At 41.4% G+C, this 21,525-nt stretch overlaps 1 protein-coding gene across 1 annotated transcript in view; it reads left to right on the forward strand.

Annotated features, from left to right (window-relative positions):
• The window catches only part of c12.2 (von Willebrand factor A domain-containing protein c12.2), a 464,393-nt gene that overhangs the window by 435,364 nt on the left and 7,504 nt on the right, over positions 1–21,525 (forward strand). The window contains exon 19 of the mRNA XM_080280343.1: positions 6,007–6,158. Coding sequence (XP_080136469.1) covers positions 6,007–6,158 — 152 coding nt within the window. The remainder of the gene's footprint in view (positions 1–6,006; positions 6,159–21,525) is intronic.

The following is a 21,525-nucleotide window of genomic DNA, read 5'->3' on the forward strand; positions in this document are numbered from 1 at the left end:
CCATACACAAATACTGTCATCTCTCCCCCCTTGCCCACCTCAGACCAGCTTCCAGAACCATATCCACACTCAGATCACTCGCTGCTCCATTCAGTCACTTAAAGACAACACACAGCTGCATGCACGGCCTCCTGACATCCACCCTTCTGACATCCACCCTTCTGAATCCCATCTTCCTCTTGAGGACAGGGTCCACCTGGCCAGGCTGAGATGTGGTCATCATCCAGCCCTCTTAAGCTACCAGAAGAGGCTGGATGACTCCGTTGCTGATGCCTGTGCAGGATGCAACACAGCACCCCATACTATTAAGCACATTATGGAAGACTGCATTGCACACAATCACCTACGCCAACAACACAACATACACTCTTTGAGAGCTCTGTGGGAAAGCCCGGTCTCGGCCATGGCCTTCCTAAGGGACTGGGGGCTGTTCGGCCAGACTGCCTAGGGAACACCTACTACTACTACTACTAGGAGGTAAGGTAACTTATTTTCATACAATATTCAAATGACTGGAATTTTTGGGTAGCACCTCGTACAACATCACATTCTGTTATGATTGATGGTAATTCTTTATCATGTACACCTCCAGTACCTTGCTCCTCCTGGAAACTCTCCAACAGGGAATGACTACAAGTGTTTGAATTACATCCAGGCACCTTTGTACCACCTGGGGATAAGGGGATTCCACCTCCCTGGGGGTAGGGGGGTTTCAAGAATTCTCCTCCAGTATCCCTGCTTGTCATATGAGGTGACAAAAAGTGTGGGTGGCGGGTTAGTGCCCAACCCCGTAAAAAGAACTAACTAAACAAGCGAGCAAAGCGCCTCAGACCAGGACGGACCATACATTGACGACCAAGGAACGGACAAAGGACATTCTAAGGATGGAAATGTGTAATTTGAGAGGAGTGAATGATGAAAGAGAGAGAGATTGTTCAGGTGCTTGAGGATGCAAGAGTGTATGTATGTGGATTGACTGAAAATAAATAGGAAGGTGAAAGGGTGAGAGAATGGGAGTATGGTTTAGGAATATGTGCAAGAGTTAATGAGAATGAGAGGGCAAGAGAGGGAGTATGTCTGATGATAAGCAAAAAGTGGAAGGAGAATACAAGAGAGTATAGAACAGTGGGTCTGAGGATTGTATGGTTGAGGATGAAACTAGGTATACAAGCTTGGGCGATTGTATGTGCGTATGCGCTGACAGAGGACTGAGTGGCAAGAGTGAAAGATGAGTTTTGGGCAAGTGTAGAAGCATGTATTGACAAGTTTGAGAGGAGCGTGAGAGTGTTTTTGATTGGAGAAATGAATGGCAAAGTTGGGAATGTACAAGTGGATGGAGTGGTTGGTCAGTGGGGTGTGCCAGTTGAAGTAGATGGGAATGGTAGTGCTTTGGTGGACATCTGTGCTAGTAAGGGGTTGGCAATAGCCAACACCTTCCAGCATAAGATGATCCACAGGTATACATAGTGAGCCATGAGGAGGATGGACAGTGAACTTGTTGAACGAAAGGCAGTGATAGATTACGTGTATGTGGATGAACAAAGGAGAAGACAGGTGTTAGATACAAGAGTGTGGAGAGGGTGGGGGAATGGTATCTCAGACCATCACATAGTGATGGCCAGGGTAAGGCTGCAAAGAAAATGAGTGAAGAGATGAAGGGGAAGACAGGAGGAAACAGCTCCTGTGAAAAGAGTAGAGAAAGTTGCAAGAGAGTGAGATATTCGCAGAGTATAAGAGCAAAGTGGCAGAAAGATTGAGAAGGTATGAGTTAGAGCAGATGGAAGGGGTGGAAGAAGTATGTGAGATATTCACGTAAGAGATAGGCGCGGCATGCGAGGTGGTTTGTGGAGTGAGGAGATGCAGGGGTGTGCAAGGGACAGCATGGTGGAGTGATGAGGTGAAACGAGCTGTGGAACAAAAGAAGAAGGCATATAGTGACGGGCTAGCGAGTGAAATGCTTAAGCATGGGGGAAGAGAGAGTAGTAGAATAGATGTGGAAGATGTGCAGACTGGCCTGGGAGTAAGGTACAGTAGAGTCCCAGAGGATTGGAAGTCAGGTATAATTATTACCCTGTACAAAGGAAAAGGGGAAAAAGAAGTATGTGGTAATCTCAGGGGTATTTGTCTTTACTGTAATAGGAAAAGTATATGGTAGGATACTTATTGACAAGAGTTAGGGAAATAACAGAGGAATTAGTTGGAGAAGAACAGGGAGGTTTTAGGAAGGGAAGAGGTTGTGTAGATCAGTATTCATTCTCAGATCTTTAGTGGATAAGTTTCTAGAGAAGGGAAAGAAGTTGTATGTGGCCTTCACTGATTTGGAGAAAGCATATGACAGGGTGGATAGACAAGGATTGTGGAAAGTATTAAGAAAATATGGAGTAGATAGTAAGTTGTTGAATCCTGTGATGAGCATGTATGAGGATGCTAAGGCTGCAGTGTATGTGGTAGGAATGTGTCCTGTCTCCATGGTTGTTCAGTTTGTATATGGATGGTGTTTTATGAATGAGATGCAAGGTAGGGCAGTGGATGTTGGAGTGGCCGTAATGTGAGAGGGCAGTGTTTGGGAATTTCCCTTTACTGTTGTTTGCAGATAATACTGTGTTGTTAAGTGAAGACGAAGGGAATGTATGGTCCGTCCGTGTCCGAGGCGCTTTATTCGCTTTTTTAGTTAGTTCTTTTTACGGGGTGGGGCACTAACCCACCACCAACCCTTTTAGTCACCTTGTACGACAAGCAGGGATACTGGGGGAGTATTCTTGAAACCCCCCTACCCCCACTAATGTTTAATAATATTCAGCTTAATCCTGCATTTCCTTGAACATGCTTGGGGTTTCATTTACTCGGGACTTATCTTGGAAAGATCATATTACATCTCTTGTAAAATCTGCTTCCAAGAGATTAGGTGTGCTAAGCCGACTCCGTTCTTTCTTTACCTCTGCACAATTGTTGACTCTATACAGGGGTTTTATCCGCCCCTGTGTGGAGTACAACTCTCATGTGTGGGGAGGCTCCCCACATACAGCTCTTCTCAATAGGGTGGAGTCAAAGGCTTTTCGTCTCATTAACTCTCCTCCTCTTACTGACTCCCTTCAACCTCTGTCTCTTCGCCACACTGTTACATCTTTATCTCTTTTCTATAGCTGCTTTAATGGTTACTGCTCCTCTGAACTGTCTGCATGCATTCCTCCACCTCTATGACGGGCGCGTAGCACCCGTCTAGCAGCAAACTCTCATCCCTTATCTGTCCAACTCTCTAATGCAAGGGTTAACCATTACTCCCAGTCCTTTATTTATGCAACAGGTCAACTCTGGAACTGTCTCCCTCTGTCTGTATATCCTGCTACCTATGATCTCCAGTCTTCCAAACGCAGTGTGTCCAGGCATCTCGAAATGATCGGATCTTGAATTTGGCTTTCTATTGTATTTTGTTTTTCTCTTGGAGGGAACTGTTATTGCGGGCTCATGGCCTTTGGTTCCTTCTTCCTCGCATTAAAAAAAAAAAAAAAAAAGTGTTTGTAGAGTGCAGTGCTTAGAATCTGTATTGTAAAGGGGACACGGGAAGTGACTTTGTAGAGAATAAGGCATAACATTTATTTTGGATGGTGTGCTAACTTGTGTTACGGGTCTGCATGAAGAATGGAATGTTGGGTCTTTGTTTTAAGCATAGTGATGATTGTTCCATGTTTCCAAATACTGAGAATGCAACAGTGTGTGTATGAGTACAGGTAGGTCCCAGTGTTACAAACAGTTAAGTTTATGGAAATCTGCTTAACCAATGAATGCTTGTATAACGAAGCACCGGTATATAGTATAAAGGAAAAAGGGTTAGGTTAACTGGCCACCAGCTCTCACCTGTAATGGTATGTTAAGCAGTTTTAAAGAAGAATCAAGATTAGGTACATCCAAAACATGCACACAACTTTAACACATGACCTGTACTAATGCATATCTACCATAATGGAAGCATAAAAATTCCAAAGAAATTCCACTGGAATTGCGTCCATGTCCACAAACTCTGAACTCTTACTAGTGACTGAGCACTTCTGCAATAAACACAAGTTCAGTAACCCTGTATAATAAAAATGTCAGGAGTGCAGTTTAGTATGTATGAAAACATACCATAAGAGATAAATTTCCTTTTGCCTTAGGAATTTTTACTCATAACTTGGGATTTGCGAAGGTCGTAAGCTCATATGACCAAAATTGGGTCTAAATTACCCAAGCTTAAGTCATTGTATTCTCATCTAGCAAGAACTCATATAGCAGGACCTACCTGTAGTTGCTGATATTTGTGAGTGCATGGATGCCTTGGGGTCCTAAATGTTTCAGGTTTAGGCTGCTGATGCCCTCTGGCCCTGTTCTTGTAGAGTGATACATTGAAATGATTCTTCACTCACAGATTACTGTAATGATAAATTATACTTTTTTGTTTTTTTCTTAGTTGGAATCAAGGGAACTGAATCTGCAGCTTTACGCTTTGAGCTGCCTACATACAGTATGTCTGATGTGTGCAAGCTGGCCACTGCAGTACATACTGGAGTAGATATTTCCCCAACCTGAATAAGGTTATTTAGCAGTTGCCAGACTAAAATATTTAAGTGCAACACAACACCTGAATGAGGTACAGTGGAGTCGCCTAATCTATGGCAATTAGTGACTGATACCTACCCACGGATTACGAATTCTGAGGTTTACAAAGTTAAGAACCAATGGGATAAAAGGATATTTAGACTGGACCCTCGTGGAACCCCCCAACAGCACCCTACCTACACCTAACAAGCTGTACTCCCTAGCCAAGTGAGCAAACTTCTCTCCTTTCTCCACTTGACGAATAACGTCCAAACACTGCTGATAACTGAGATGAGCCTTCTTCTTGGACCCCAGCTGGATTGAATGTCACCTTGGGGGGTTGGGGCTGTCCACAACAGATCTCAGGGAGAGGTAACCTTGACATAAAAAATGGCCAGGTAGCGCTCAGAACTCACAGGGGAACACACGTAGTTGGCGGTTGGCACGACAGGAAGTAAACAAAACATGGCAGCTGTAGTGTGCACACTTGCCATCCAGGGCTGGGCTGTTGGCTGCTGGGTCTAGGTTGTCTGTGATTGGCTAGCAGCCACAGAATACATCACGGGTGCCCGGATATTATAAATCTCCTCAGAAATGAATCACTTTGGAACCTAGGAACTGCGTTTTTTTATTTTTTTCCACGGAATAAAAAAAATAGGGACTAGTTGGGCAAAGTACCGCAGATTACAAATCCGCGGCTTACAGATATGTGAATTAGGCAACTCCTCTGTAATTTAGTTGAATTGAACCTTTTGACTTATAGAGATTTTCCTAAGCTGAATACTGTACAACTGTGACAGAAACCAAAATACTCCAAAATAGATAAATATCAGTCACAAGTTTTTGTTATGTAGATTATTGTGTAGTTAACTTGTTCAACCTTTGAATGCTGTAAAACTGTTGATTTTGTGCCATTATTGACCCTGGTGTTATTTTTCAATACCATTAGTGTATGCCTCTTCCCCCACCCCCTTGTTTTATAATTCGTTTACTGTACTTGTATCTTTCTCTTTATTTCTGGGTCCTACTTTGGTCCATCTTTAGGTGGGACTTAGATTGATGATGATGGCATAACATGATCAGAATATCTTTTCCACTTCTCAAGCTGTTTGGATGGAGTTTGTACATCACCTTAAACAACTATGCCACTATTCATCTCACTTAGCTGTGTTAAAAAATAAGCTGTGCATTACGTCCTCCAGTGCTTATTATGATAGTCATTACTGGCTGTCCTTGTTTTAAGGAAAGGATGCATTAAAAAAGAAAAAAAATCACATTTTTCAATATTGGTGCTATTGAAACTGAGTGGAATTGGCAAATCAGGTTTATAGGTTGCAGTGGACTTGAATAGGCAATTTTTTATAATATACGTCAGTCTTCATGTAAAAAAATATTTAAAAAGATGGCATATAATAAGGACTTATTGTATTGCAGGAGTTCCCAGATGATGGGGTAGCCAAAGTGGTACGCAATGTGGTAGATTTTGATTCGTGGTCGGGAGATGCACGGGACACTCTTGTACGGGTCATGCACACACATGGTATCCCCATAGACACTTCTCCTGCAAGCATCAGCCTTGCCAAAAAGTAAGGAATTCATGAAGGAGTAGTTCTGTATTTTGTGTAGTTTTTGTTCATTCCATACTAGAAGTTGGTAGAACTGAACTGATAGGGAATTCACAGAAGAGTTATCATGCAATTTATGTAGCTATGTTCATTCCACAGTACAAGTTGATAAAGAAGAATTGTCAGATGTTTATATGACTGGCACTTTTGATTTTAATGGCTCATGCTGTGAATGGTAATGACATCATATTTTGGTCATCTGGTTTGGAGAAGCTGAAAATTATGTTTCAGTAGATAATCTGCTGTTTAAAGTATTGTAACTTTTTAAATTTTATCAGTTATTTCAGTGCTTTTTATTCTCTTTCCACATCCTTGCTGTGACAGGCAATTTCCTTCATTTAAATCTGACATTTATAGAGATGTGTCATTATATTGTTGTCAGTGTGTTTGGACTGTTATGCTGATATATATCTAGTTCAGACCTAGTGGTTTCCCCTGCTACTGAATAAATGTATCTGCAGGTAACCAGAAAAATGGATCTGAATGTCTATATCAAGATAGATTTTCATCCATTCATACCTTGGAGTTTTTCATTAGCTGAATTAAGTCACTTGTTATTCTCAAATTTTAGGCACAGTGGATGTGTTTGGGAAATAATTTAGCTGACTGTAGCAACTTTTAAAATGCTGCTGTGGCAGGAATAACGATAGACTATTTTCAATCACCTCGTAAACTTGAGTAGTAGACAGTACTTTGTGTGACCGTGACTTTTTTCGAAGTCTCAGGGATGTAAATACTATATACAGTATTAGTTGCAATGCTGTGTAATTTATACATTAATTTTACCCTGTAGTAATAGTTTTTGTAAGATCTATCTCTCTATCTATTGCCAGGCGCCTTAATCCCGTTCGGGGTGGCCACAAACAAATCTCCTCTACGTCGCCCTGTCCCCCGCCATTTCACTGCCCCGCTCCCAACTCACACCCCCCTCTCTCATATACCTCTCCACCCCATCCCTCCATCTCATCCTTGGCCTCCCCCTACCTCTTCCCCCCTCCACCTCACTCACATACACTCTCTTCGTCAGTCTTTCACCCTCCATCAGATCTATCTATTGCCAGACGCCTCAATCCCGTTTGGGGTGGCCACAAACAAATCACCTCCACGTTGCCCTGTCCCCCACCATTTCACTGCCCTGCTCCTAACTCACACCCCCTTCTCTCATATACTTCTCCACCCCATCCCTCCATCTCATCCTCGGCCTCCCCCTCCCTCTTCCCCCCTCCACCTCACTCACATACACTCTCTTTGTCAGTCTTTCACCCTCCATCCTCTCCACATGACCAAACCACCTCAGTGTGTCCCTCATAACGCTTCCTATTACATCCACATCCACACCACAACACTCCTTTATATCCTGCTGCTTCAGCCTGTCTCTCCATGTGACTCCACAGGCTCCTCTTAAATAACTCATTTCCACTGCTCTCACTCCATCAGATAATTTTTCTAAATTCTTTCTAACCAAAGATTTTATATTCTAGCTATCGCCAGATATATTTATTCAGTTGAGGATAACTGGAGACCTAACAGTCCGATGGGCTTATTTAAGCCTGTTACATCTGTTTATGATGGAATTTTAAAATATGTTAAAAGAGTGATCAAAGCTAGTGTTGTGGAAGAGAGTGGTGGCACCTGTGATGAATGGGGAAGGGTGGAATAGTTCAGGTCTGGTGCATGTGGATTGTTCTTTGCTTCTTGCTTTTACTGACCAGATCCTTGCAGTGTGATTCAGAATTTTTTGAATATCTATGAGTAACATTGTTTGAATGCAACTGACCATTGAAAGAGGAAGTAACTGTGTGGGCTCTGCTGGCAAATGGAGGGAGACTTGATACTGTGAGAGTTTATCAGTAATTACTATAGTGCAATGATGATAGATAGGTAAATGTATAAAGAAAGTTGAGAGTAAGAATAATTCAAGGAAGAAAGAAGGTCTTTTTATAACAGGATTGAGCATGGAGGCTGCTGCAAGCTTGTATGCAAGAGTTGTAGTGCCTGTACTCTGTTAAAGTATGTGCAGAAGCTTGGTATCGATATAATGTGAAAAGTTAAAGTAAGAACAGTGGAAATGGAACTGTAGGAATATGTGTAAGTTACATAGACTGGTGTGTGTATATATATATATATATATATATATATATATATATATATATATATATATATATATATATATGTATGTATAAATGTGTGTACAGTAAAAGTCCTGTAATCTGAATGGCAGGGGACCAAGGGTCTTTTGGACTATTGGGAGGAACTTTGAAAACATTAGAATATGTACATGATTATTAAATACACTTAAAATCGTTTTCGTTTTTAAAGGCTCCAACATGCTTGCATGTGTCGGCCTTGGTCACCTAATGGCGGCTTTCCACGCTGCACGATCCATTGCAGCCTCCCTGTTCAGTCCCTTAACCCTAAGGTCACACTTAATGACCTTGTCCCATGTCTTTCTCGGTCTACCCCTCATAACCCCACCCCCAATATTAACACTTCTCACCTTCTTCACCCAATTATCATCCCCCATCCTCTCCACATGTCCAAACCACCTCAATCTACCTCTCCTCATCACAACACCAATACACTCCAGTCCCATCCTACCTCTCAACTCTTCCATTGTAAACCCAGCCCCTCCAGGCCTTGGACACAGGGACGCACTGCACATCCACCTAATCATTGTCGTTTCTGTATGTCTGAGTCGGCGAATATCTTCCTCCTTCACTGCCCAGGTCTCACTGCCTTACAGCATTACACTCCTAACACATGCTGCATACAAAGACCCCTTAGCACGTAGGGAGAGCCCTCTCAATGTCAGGAGAGGCAAGAGCTCCCTGAACTTCTTCCAACCACTTCTCACCCTAGCCACAGAGCTAGCTCCAGCCCCACCTCCAGCACACAACATGTCTCCCAAATAACAAAACTCTTCCACACACTCAAGAGATTCACCAGCAAGTTCAGTCCTTTCACGCCTGACAATTTCCACCTGCTCTCCCCAACACACTGTGCACATAAATTCAGCATTATCTCGCAGTCTACCTCTGATACCACTACATCTCTTGTGCACCCATTTATCACAAATACTGCACAAGATGGAATTACTTCCCATGCCCTTGTGGCAAACCGCACATGGCCACTTTCCCTCGTTTTTGACTACCTCCACCAACCCTAGATATCATCACTTTTGTTTTATCTGCATTTACCCTTAAGCCATTGTGCCCCATACCATCTCTTCACTTCCTAAACCTTTCCTCCGCCTCCCTTTCGTTCTCTGAAATCAACACCAAATCATCAGCATACAACATCTCCCATGGGAGTCCGTTTCTGAAGCCATGTGAGAGGGCTTCAAGTACCATGATATGTATATATATATATATATATATATATATATATATATATATATGTATACACATATATACACACACACACACACACACACACACTCGAATTTCCAGGATTTGATAGTAATACTAATTTCATGGATTTGGTTAAAATATTGATTATGAGGATTAATGAACTCGAAAGTAGAGAATTTAGTGTTAAAGGACATGTCTAAAAATACCGAGAATACTATACAGAGTCTGATCCAGTTCAGTGAGACGGCGAACCAGGAGATCAGGAATTTGAAGTGAGAAAATATCGAATTGAGGAGAAAACTAGAAGAGAGCAGTAATAAAACGGAGAAGGTGAGTATTGTGTTAGAAGAGCATAAGGCAAAGTCGGCACATGTAGAAGAAGAACAGAAAGAAGTGGTCAGCTTCAGGGAAATCATTTAGGAAGAAAGGGAAATGAACAAGAAAGAAATGGAAGAAAATGTAGTGAAAATACTGAAGAAAAAAGAGAAAATAGTGAGAGAAACTGAGGAAAGGAACAGATGTGTGGTAATATTTGGAAACAGGGAGGAGAAAGAAAAGGTTAGATCCGTGAAACTCGATAGAGACATGAATCTGGTGAGAAAAATATTAGGCAAGATGGATCCCGTAGGAGACAAGTTGGAAAAAGAAATTGAGGAAGTAAGGAGGATAGAGCATTATAAGAAAGGGGAAACAAGACCATTGAGAGTCAAGTTGTTATCAGAAAGTGTAGTAAATGTTATACGTAAAGTGACCTGGCAACTTAGCAGAGACAGGGATGGAATATATTATAGTAAGAAAAGATTTGAATGAAGAAGAAAGAGAAGTTTAAAAATCATTGATGGAACAAGTAAAGGAAAAAAATTATAAGAGGACAGAGGAAGAATGTAAAACTTTTTTTTGGAGAGTGATGGGTATGAAAGTAAGGAAGTGGTATGTGAGGAACTAGAAGTGAAGGAAGCTAAAGGGGATGGCTATGAAAGATCAGAAATTGAGGAAGTGGTACCAACGGAGGGAAGGAGAGAAGAGGGTATAAAAAAACATCAAAAATAATTTGAAGGTGGTATACATTAATGTTGATGGTTTAATATCGGCAAGGCTTGAAATTAATGATTTCTTGAGGGAACATGAACCTGATGTCATGTGCTTTGTTGAGACCAAGTTAAGAGAAGATATTGATGTTCATATGGGAGATGCTAAATATGAACTGTTGAGAAGAGACAGAAAACAAAAAACGGGAGGAGTGATGATAGCAGTGAAGAACAACATAAATGTAGATACCGTGGATTTGGGAGAAGGCAAGGCTGAAGTGATAAATATGAAATTAGAAACTGGAGAGAATGGTAAGAGAGATATGGCGGTAGTGTATGTTCCCCGTAAGACAAGAGCATGGAATGATGATGAATACCAGGAGATGTTGTCAGATATGGCTAGTTATTTACAAAAAATAATTGAGAAAAGCAGCGATATAATTTTGGTGGGTGACTTTAACTGTAAAGAGGTGAACTGGGAGGAATGGGACTCAGGAGGCAGCGAAGATTCGTGGGGCACTATACTGTATTATTAAATATAACAGTGAATAATGTGATGACGCAGTGGGTCAAAGAAGAGACACGGTTCCGAGGTGAGGATACACCAGCAAGGTTAGACTTACTGTTTACCAGAGAACCTAATGTAATAGAATCCTTGAAATATCTGTGTCCTTTAGGAAAAAGTGATCATGTGGTCATTGAGTTCCAGATGATAATAGGAAACGTCGAGCCAAGAGACGAGCTTTATAGGCAGGGAAGATACAACTTTGGGAAAGCAGATTTTACAGAATTGAGACAATTTTTCGAAAGTGTGGATTGGAGAAAATTCAGAAAAACAAGAGAGATACAGAGAAAGTGGGTTATCTTTCTAAACTTCTATATTTCGGTTGTTGAGAAATTTGTACTAAAAGTAAGGGGGAAAGAAAACAGGAAAAAGGAGTGGTTTAATAGAAGGCGTATGGTAGCAAAAAAAGAGAGAGATAAGGCATGGAACAACTGGAGAAAGAGAGGTAACAACAGAACAGAGGAAGAATATAAAAGAACTAGAAATGAATGCACAAGAATATGTAGAGAAGAAGAAAGGAATTTTGAAAAAGGTATAATAGACAAATGCAAGGATGAACCCAAACTGTTTTATAGATTTGTTAATGGCAAACTGAAACAAAAGGAAGGAATCACCAAACTGAAAGTAGAAGGAAAGGTTTATAAAGATGTGGCAGTGCAAGCTGAAATAATGAACAAATGTTTCCAATCGGTTTTCACTAATAAAAAGGAGTTTATGGAAGGGGAGGGAGTGATTAGAAATGTACTGGTGATAAAAGATATAAAAGTGGAGGTACAGGAAGTGTATAAATTACTGTAAACTCAAGATGTAAGGAGAGCCCCAGGATCTGATGGAATTTCTAATTGGGTGCTGAAGGAATGCAGAGAACAACTGGTGGATAAAATTCAGTTTCATTGTGTGTTCTCTGGAAGAGGGGAAAGTGCCTCAAGAATGGAAGAAGGCAAATGTGGTACCAATTTATAAGGGAGGAAACAGGGAAGAACCCCCGAATTATAGACCAGTGTCTCTAACCAGCATGGTCACAAAATTGTATAAGAGAATCCTGAAAGACAGGTGGATAAAATATCTAGAAGAGATGAATATTTTGGCTAAATGTCAGTTTGGATTCAGAAGTGGAAGGTCATGTGTTTCTAACTTATTGAGCTTTTACTCAAGAGCGATTGACATGCTACAGGAGAGAGACGGTTGGGTGGATCATGTGTACTTAGACTTGAAGAAGGCCTGTGACAAGGTACCCCACAAGAGACTAATGTGGAAACTAGAGTATATAGGAGGACTGAAGGGGAAACTCTTGGAATGGATGAGAGACTTTTTGAGAGACAGACAAATCTATCTGTCTATCGCCAGACACCATATCCCATAAGGGGTGGCCATTTGACTTTGAGTTATTTGTTTTACGGGGAGGGACACTAACCCTCCACCAACCCACTTGTTGACACGTAGAGAGCACATATGGTTTGGTTATATGGTTACCACCCAGCATTGTAAATGGTTTCTTGGCTTACAGGAAACAATATGGCCTGTCACTCAATGTCAATCCACCTGTAAAGGAAAGAAAAGCAATAAGAAGCGACAAGAAAGATAGGAGAAACAGGAAGAGAGGAGGGCAGGCACAGAAAAAGAATGACAAAGACCAAGGAAGAAGCAGGCAGCACCACACCAAGTGAGTGGATGATGGTGCCACCACCTACAGACAAATGAGGACATTAATAAAGGATAGGATGTCTGGATGGAGGAAAGTAACAAGTGGAGTCCCTCAAGGCTCGGTGTTGGCGCCAGTAATGTTCCTGATGTACGTAAATGATATGGTTGACGGAGTGAACAATTATACAAGTCTTTTTGCTGATGATGTAAAGATCTTGAGGAAGGTTGAGGTTGAGGAGGATTGTAAAATGCTGCAGGAGGATCTGGATTGGATACATGATTGGAGCTGGATGTGGGAAATGAAATTTAACGCAAAGAAATGTAAAATATTGGAAATGAGTAAAAGTACCAAGAGGCCATCACTGAATTATTTGATGGGTAATGAATTAATCACAAAAACGAGAGAAGAGAAAGATTTGGGAGTGCTGGTCCAGGATAGTTTGTCACCTGAAAAACATATTAATTAGATAGAGAGACGTAAAAACTCTTGACTAACATGAGAGTAGCATTTCATTATATGGATGAGGAGATGATGAAAAAATTGATAGTGGCCATGATCCACCCTAGGTTAGAATATGCAGTGGTAGTGTGGTCCCCACACAAAAAGAAAGATATAAACAAGATTGAAAGAATACAAAGAACAGCAACCAAGATGCTCTCCAGTCTGGCAGATCTGTCATACAGAGAGAGCCTGGAAAAGCTGGATTTGCCTTCCTTAGAGGAAAGGAGAAAGAGGGGAGACATGATTGCAGTGTTCAGAACCATGATAGGAGTAGATAAAATTGACCGAGAAGATCTGTTTGTATGGGATAAGAGAGCAACAAGAGGACACGGAATGAAACTGAAGAAGCCAAGCTGCTTGAAGGATATCAAGAAATATAGTTTTCCTTATAGAAGTATAGACCTGTGGAATAGCCTGGACAAAGAGATCATCCAGTCTAAAAACTTAAATGAGTTTAAAGCTAAATTTGACTTACTGAGAAACAGCGATGAGATCCAACGAGCGTAGCTCATTTTCTGTGTATCACAATTAGGGATATTAGGTAAATACATAAGTATTTGGAACGACTTAGACGAAGAGGTGGTGCAGGCGAAAAATATTCATGTGTGTAAAAGTAGACTAGATAAATGTGGATATGGAGACAGGACAACATGAGCATTGCTCAGTTCCTTTATACTACAAATAGCTAAATACAGATAGGTAAATACACACAGTAATCCCTTTAAAACCGGGACATACAAGTCCCGGATACCCCAAGTCCTGGACATTTTGGGCTTGGGTCAAAAGAAAAAAAAAAAAAAAGTCAATATGTGTTCATCCCCACTCTAAATTTGCTGCGCAGTGAACAACAGCTGTGTTTTGGCATGTAGTTCTGGTGATGTCTGCTAGAGCGCCCCTACATCCTCCCCACTTCCTTCCTACCTACCATTGTAACTGCAAGCTTGTCGCCATGGCTGCCCACGTGCTCGCTTTTGTGGTGGACAGTGCATAAACTGCAATACCTTGCCACTAGACCACATGAGGATTTATATTGTTGTGCAGTGTTAAAAAATTAGAATTCAGAGTGCAAAGGAGTAAGTGTAGAGTGCAACACTGGCGCATTGCATCTGGCATGGCTCAAGTAAGAACAGAATGTGCAGTGTTAAACAGTTATAATTCACAGTGCAAAGGATTAAGTGCATCACAACACTGGATTACACTACGTGCTTTAAGTGCACCTTCACCACTGTCAGAGCCGTAGAGGAGGCAGGTTAATCTTCGCGACGGTCACTGACGTGTCGTAACTACCCTGTACTCTGCTAAATATTTTCCATACTTCTACTTTTTCATTCTCTGGTTCTTTTTCATTTATTTTATGGTTCCCGTCCCTTATTTGTGTGAATAGGGTCTTAAATAGGTGCTGTGCATGTCGGTTAGGGGGTTATTCAGGTGGCTTTCAAAGTTAGGTTGGTATGAGGTCTATAAGTACCTGTCCAGGGGAATTTTTCCCAAGTCCCAGACAAAACCAAGTCCCAGACATGCCTTTGGCTCTATTATGTCAGATCTTGGAGGGATCACTGTCTATACATGGTGTATATATATATATATATATATACATACAGTACAAGCCCAGTTAACCGGGTGGCTTGGGGAATTTACCTTCCCGGTTACAGATTTTTCCCATATTTCTGATTTTCAAGTCAAATCTATACAAAGGCTATCACAGCAGTAAATACTGTTCAGGTACTCACCAGTCACATTAGGGGTTACACTAAGAGATTCCGCCTGAAAAACTGCCTTGTAAACACACGCCATGGTCATAAAGCACGTGCGTGCAATGTCTAGCAATTTGCAGTACTGCAAATTGCACCAGTCCATTGTTTACCGAATTACTGTATTCATTATATGTACTGTACTCATAAAAGTTTAAAAATAAAATAAAGAAATAAAAGCTTGAACATTTATTAGTGAACTGATGATGTATTAAGACTGCACTGTGGAATTATCACGACACCTGTGCCCCCACGTGAGTTTTGTTTACGTTTCTGACCCCGACTGTTCTTCTTCTTCCCCACCTGACCTCCATCACTCCACCCCTCACCCGCCACTCAGCTGTTTTGCAGAAAATAAAATAAATGATGTACGTATGAAATGCAGGCATATTATTTATTTATTTTTCTTCCAACAAAGTAAACTTTCATTCCTATTAACATTTATATTCAGCCATTAGTGTTTTATAATGTTCGCCTTTTTCAAGTCTGTTGCATATGTCCAGCTTCTGTTTCAAGGTAAACACGATACGCTTACGTTTAGTTTGCACTTTAGGCATTTTGGAGTGTACAAATTACCATATATCAGAGGAACACAATAGCAAGAGAGCTTGTTTACTGTCTGGTGGCAAAAAGCAGACTGGTAATTTTTGGAAGGTGTGGAGGATGACTGAATTCAAGTAGGGGAAAGAGGGGGAGAGGAGGGGTGGTTAAGAGGATTTGCTAGGGATTTACATTAGCCGGAAATGCCTTCACCTCGCTTTGTCAGACTTCACCCAGCCTCGCGTGACATGATCAAACGGCGGTTTGGCGGTCCATTCAAATTGGTGCACAGTTATAACTTACTGACATTTTTACCAGCCCTTGAATTTTCCCGTTTTTCTGAGTATTCCGTTTGTCTGGATACCGGATAGCTGGGATTGTAATATATATATATATATATATATATATATTTATATATATACTGTATATATATATATGTATGTATGTATATACAGGTCTCCCTTGCTTTACGATCGGTATGCATTCCTAGAAAGGCAATCCTATACCGAAATATTGTATAGCAAACTTAAGGTTTAATGGGAAAAATAGGGATGCGCTTCTGGACTCGTTTGTAAGAAACCCAACAGTCATACGTGTGATCTAATATGCAATAATAATGATGCTTTATGTACTGTAGTGCATCTGAATCACATATGAATGTACATTTGCAGACATCTATCTATCTATAGTCCGACACCCTAATCCCGCAAAGGGTGGCCGCAGACAAAACGCCTCCAAGTCACTCTGTCACCCACCATTTGACTACCCTCCCCCCAACTCACCCCCCCCCTCCCTCATATACCTCTCAACTCCATCCCTCCACCTCATCCTCGGTCTACCCCTCCCTCTCCCTCCCTCCACCTCACCTACATACACCCTCTTAGTCAGTCTTTCATTCTCCATTCTCTCCACATGTCCAAACCACCTCAGTGTATTACTCCTAATCTTTTCAACCACATCCACATCTACCCCACAACGTTCCTTCACTTCTTCATTCGTCAACCTGTCCCTCCATGTCACTCCACATGCTCCTCTCAAGTAACTCATTTCCACTGCTCTCACTCTTGACTTGTTCCCCTCTTGCAAGGTCCATGCCTCGCTTCCATACGTCAGGGTAGGGATCACAATACCATCATGCAGTGACTTCTTAACTTCCATACTCACCTCCCTATTTCTCATCACTGCTTTCAGTGTACCAACAACCTTTCTTCCCTGCTGTACCCTTTCACGTACTTCATCCCCCAAAGTTCCATCCTTACTCATCACACTACCCAAGTACAGTACTTGAATGCACTCACATTCTCCATATCCTCACCATCCAACCTCACTGCACACTCTGTGACTTCATTCCTCTCAAACACCATAACTTTACTTTTGTTTACATTAACTTTCAGCTTCCTCCTCCTATACACTGTCCCAAATTCATTCACCAAACCTTGCAACTCCCATTCATCTTCACTCAACAATACTGTATCATCAGCAAACAGCAACACCGGAAGCTTCCAAATCTCACCCTCATTCATTAGGGCCACCCCCACATCCACTGCCCTACCTTGCACCTCCTTTACAACCCCATCCATATATATATTAAACAGCCATGGAGACATCACACACCCCTGTTTCAGTCCCACATTGAGATCAAAGAACTCACTCAGCTCACCATCCACTCTCACCGTAGCCCTAGCTCCCTCGTACATACTCTTCACTGCACTCAACAATTTCCCCTCCACTCCATATATTCTTAATACCTTCCACATACCTTGCCAATCTATTCTGTCATAAGCTTTCTCCAAGTCCATGAAGGCAGCATACACTTTCCTTCCCTTCTCTAGATACTTCTCCACTAAACATCTTAGAACAAATATCTGATCTACACACCCTTTTCCCTTCCTAAATCCCCCTTGTTCTTCACCAACTAGCTCCTCTGTCATATGCCTAACCCTATCAATGAGTATTCTACCATATATTTTACCAGTCACACTAAGAAGGCAAATACCCCTATGGTTACCACATACTTCTCACTCCCCTTTTCCTTTGTACAGAGGAACAATTATACCTGATTTCCAGTCCTCTGGAACCCTTCCCTCTTCCCAAGCATAAACAACGACATGAAGTATGGTACAGTATGAAGAACAGGAAAAATAGGAATATCCTGGGCATTGACGCATACAGACACACCGAGGTTGTAACCTGAACGAGTGTGCACGGTGAGACTGGGCAGCGATGCGGTTTCGGGACAATTTGCCATCAAGTCAATTCTGTGTCACAAAAATAACAAGATAATTCACCGTCATTAATGGAGACAGCTATGGGTGACGCTAGAATATAATTCAAAGGCGACTATAGTGAGGAAGAAACTAGTTAATTATTGACAACGTGCAACTAATAAATAATATCCAAAGCCTACACTATTGAACATAGACTTTGATGGATCCCCCTGGAATATAGTTATTAAAGTATTAATTAATTAACAATAAGTATACAGTATTTATAGAATGATGGGGAATCGTTCAGGGTGCGAATTGTCCTGACAGGGAATCGTTCTTATTTTGACGACGAATTGACTTGACAGTGAATTGTTTCAGAACCATTGATGCTTGGTTGGCGGAAGCGGGGGAAACCATGTGTGGATATACCATGCAACTCTCAGGTGAGCTGCCTGTGAGCACGGGATTTCTCCACATTACCAGTCATAATTGCAGGGGAGCTCAATCATAAAACAAACAATTGGTACTAAAGAAGAACGATCGTGAATGTGAAATATTGTAAAACGAAACATCGTACAACAAGGGGGACCGGTACGCAGTATTTCCTCGTACTGTACTTCGACGCTTTGCACTTCGATGCCTCATTTTTCGCGCTAGAAAAATGTTTCCAGGTTGTTTCACACTTCACGAGTTTCCCTGCACTTCGACGCTCCCAGCCGGCAGCCGACACTCAGCAGACGACGCATACCGATGCTCATTTGTTGGCAGCCATCTTGCGACCACCTTCACCTGCCACTCAAGCCAGTCTTCACTTTATTTCTGGTAAGGATTTTTGGTGTTGCAGCTCTTTATAACAGTTTTAATGTCTTTTTCAGGTACATGTGTATTGTGTTGTGCTGTTTTAGCATCAGTAAGCACTCTTCATTTAATTTTGGGTAGGGCCTGTTTGATGTTATAGTACTTTCTGATAGGGTAGGTACATGTCCCATTGGAATGCATCTCTATTTTTCCCATTGATTCTCAACTTCACACTTCAGCATTTCACGTTTTGCGAGGTTTTGGTGGAACATCCAACCCACGAAAAATGAGAAATCTCTGTATATATATATGTATATATCGTTCGTTCGTTCATTCTTTCGTTCGTTTTTGAAGGCTCCAACATGTTTGCATGCATCAGCCTTTGTCAGCAGTGATAAGAAACGGGGAAGTGAGCATGGAAGTGAAAAAGTTACTACATGACTATTGTGATACCAACTCTAACATATGGAAGTGAAGCTTGGACATTGTTGAAGGGACAGAAGTCAAGAGTGAGAACAGTGGAAATGAGTTATTTGAGAGGAGCATGTGGAGTCACATGGAGAGAGAGACTGACAAATGAGGAAGTGAAGGAGCATTGTGGTGTGGATGTGGATGTGATAGGAAGCATTAGGAAAAACACTGAGGTGGTTCGGCCATGTGGAGAGGATGGAGAACAAGAGACTGATGAGGAGAGTGTATGTGAGTGAGGTGGAGGGGGGGGGAGGAAGGGGGAGGCCAAGGATGAGATGGAGGGATGGAGTGGAGAGGTGTATGGGGAAGAGGGGTGTGAGCTGGGAGGAAGGCAGTGAAGTGGCATTGAACAGGGCGACGTGGAGGTGATTTGTTTGTGGCCACCCCTTGTGGGATTGGGGCATCTGGCAATAGATAGATAGATAGATATTATACATACAGTACATGTTTGAGTTGAGGATAGAAAGAGGTATGAAAGACCAAGAAGAGAGTAGGTGAATAATATAATTGACCTGGCAGTTAATGGAAAGGCTGTTACATACAATTATTTGAAATATGTTTTTATGTGAATATTTTGACCTGGGAGGTGGAGGCAGAAATTTGGGGCTTGAGTGACAAGTGGATGGATTTGTAGCCCATTTTCACTTGGCATTTCCATAATTCTCCCACTTTTGTACTTTCATGTTCTTGTTTTTGGATCCCTTCATCTCAAGTAAGTGGGAAGGAGGGTTGGAATGATAACAGTGATGATGATTACATATGGATGATTGGATAGGGTAGGAAACACTGTGATTCAGAGAAAAATGTGGAGTAAGGATGTCTCTTAATAGAAAGGTAGGAGATGGTCGTATAGAGAGTAAATGAGTATACTGTAAATTGATAAGGTGGCTATACAAGTGGATGTAAATAAGTTTGAAGATGGGAGGATGCATGACAGGCTAAGAAGATGATGAATTAATGTGGTAAGTGAGGGTGTGAGAGAATGAGATATGAAGGTTGATTAAGACAAGGAAACAGCAAAGGATTGATGTGGATGGATGATGCATTTGCAGAGAAAAACATTATAGGCTAATGGTTGTGCCTCTTCTTGTCATGGTTGCCAACAGAATTACACTGTTGCATTTGTGTGTGTGTGCGTGTGTGTGTGTGTGTGTGTGTGTATGTGTGTATTTAACCTATTTGTAATATACAGGAATTGGAATTGAGTGAAGCTCATGTTGTCCTGTCTCCATATCTACATTTATCCAGTGTATTTTTAAACACATGAATGTTGTTTGCCTGCAAAACCTCCTTGTCCAAGTCATTGCAGGTACCCATGCATCTATTTGGGAAACTGAACCATTTAAGATCATTAAGGCATTCACTTTACCTCAACCTGAAGTTATGACATCTTGTTCTTCCATCCTACAACATAAAAAGATCCTCTCTATCCATCTTTTCCAATTCTCTTACATTTCTAACATCGTGATCAAGTCTCCTCTATCCCTTCTCTCATGCAGTGTTGGTAACTTCAGTTTTTCCAGTCTCTCCTCGTAGGTCAGTTCCCATACTCATGATATCATCCTTGTAGCCATCTATTGAACACTTTCCTGTTTATCAGTATGCTTCTTTTTTAAATAAGGTGACCATACCACAGCCGCATGCTCTAGTCTTGGTTTTATCATGGTCATTCTCAGCACCCTCAGCATTTCCTCATCCATATAATTACACACCACTCTTTTGTTGGTTAGTAATCCATAAGTGCCTCCAGTGATTCTGTTTATATGCTTTTCTGGTGACAGGCCATCCTGAATAATCACTCCCAAGTCCTTCTCATCTTTTCTTTTGCTAATAATCTCACTGCCCATTTTATATGTCCAGTGCAGCTTTTTTTTTTCACTCACTCCCATTTCTAATACATGTTACTTCATGGCATTGAAATCCATTTTCCAAGTATGGCACCAGCTGTGGCGTTTATCCAAGTCCTCTTGCAGTTCTTTACAACTACCAATACACTTAATATGTTTCATGGTTTTAGCATAATCTGCGAACGTACTCATGTAACTATTCAGTTTTTCTGGTGGATCATTTATATATATCAGAAACATTATTGGGGCCAAGACAGAGCCCTGGGGTACTCCACTGATCACACCTTTCCATTGTGAAGCCTTGTCCCTTGTGACTGTTCTCATCTGCCTTCCTGTCATATAATCTATCTACTTCAGCAGTTCCCATGCACTCTTCCAAAGGTCGCCAGCTTCCACAGCATTCTCTTATAGGGCACCCTGTCAAACACCTTCTTGAGATCTAGGTAGACACAATCTGCCCATCCCTGTCTCTCTTGTATTACATCTGTTACCCTACTATAGAAACTTACTAGGTTGGTAACACAAGATCTTTCTTCCCTAAAACCAAATTGTCTTGATTTTATCACTTCCTTTTCTTCTAAATGCTTAATCCATCTTTTTCTAGTATTCTCACAGATTTTACAAA

Source organism: Coenobita brevimanus, chromosome 84, assembly GCF_032717465.1.
Source record: "Coenobita brevimanus isolate Jiangsu-jjx chromosome 84, ASM3271746v2, whole genome shotgun sequence".
NCBI lineage: Eukaryota > Metazoa > Arthropoda > Malacostraca > Decapoda > Coenobitidae > Coenobita > Coenobita brevimanus.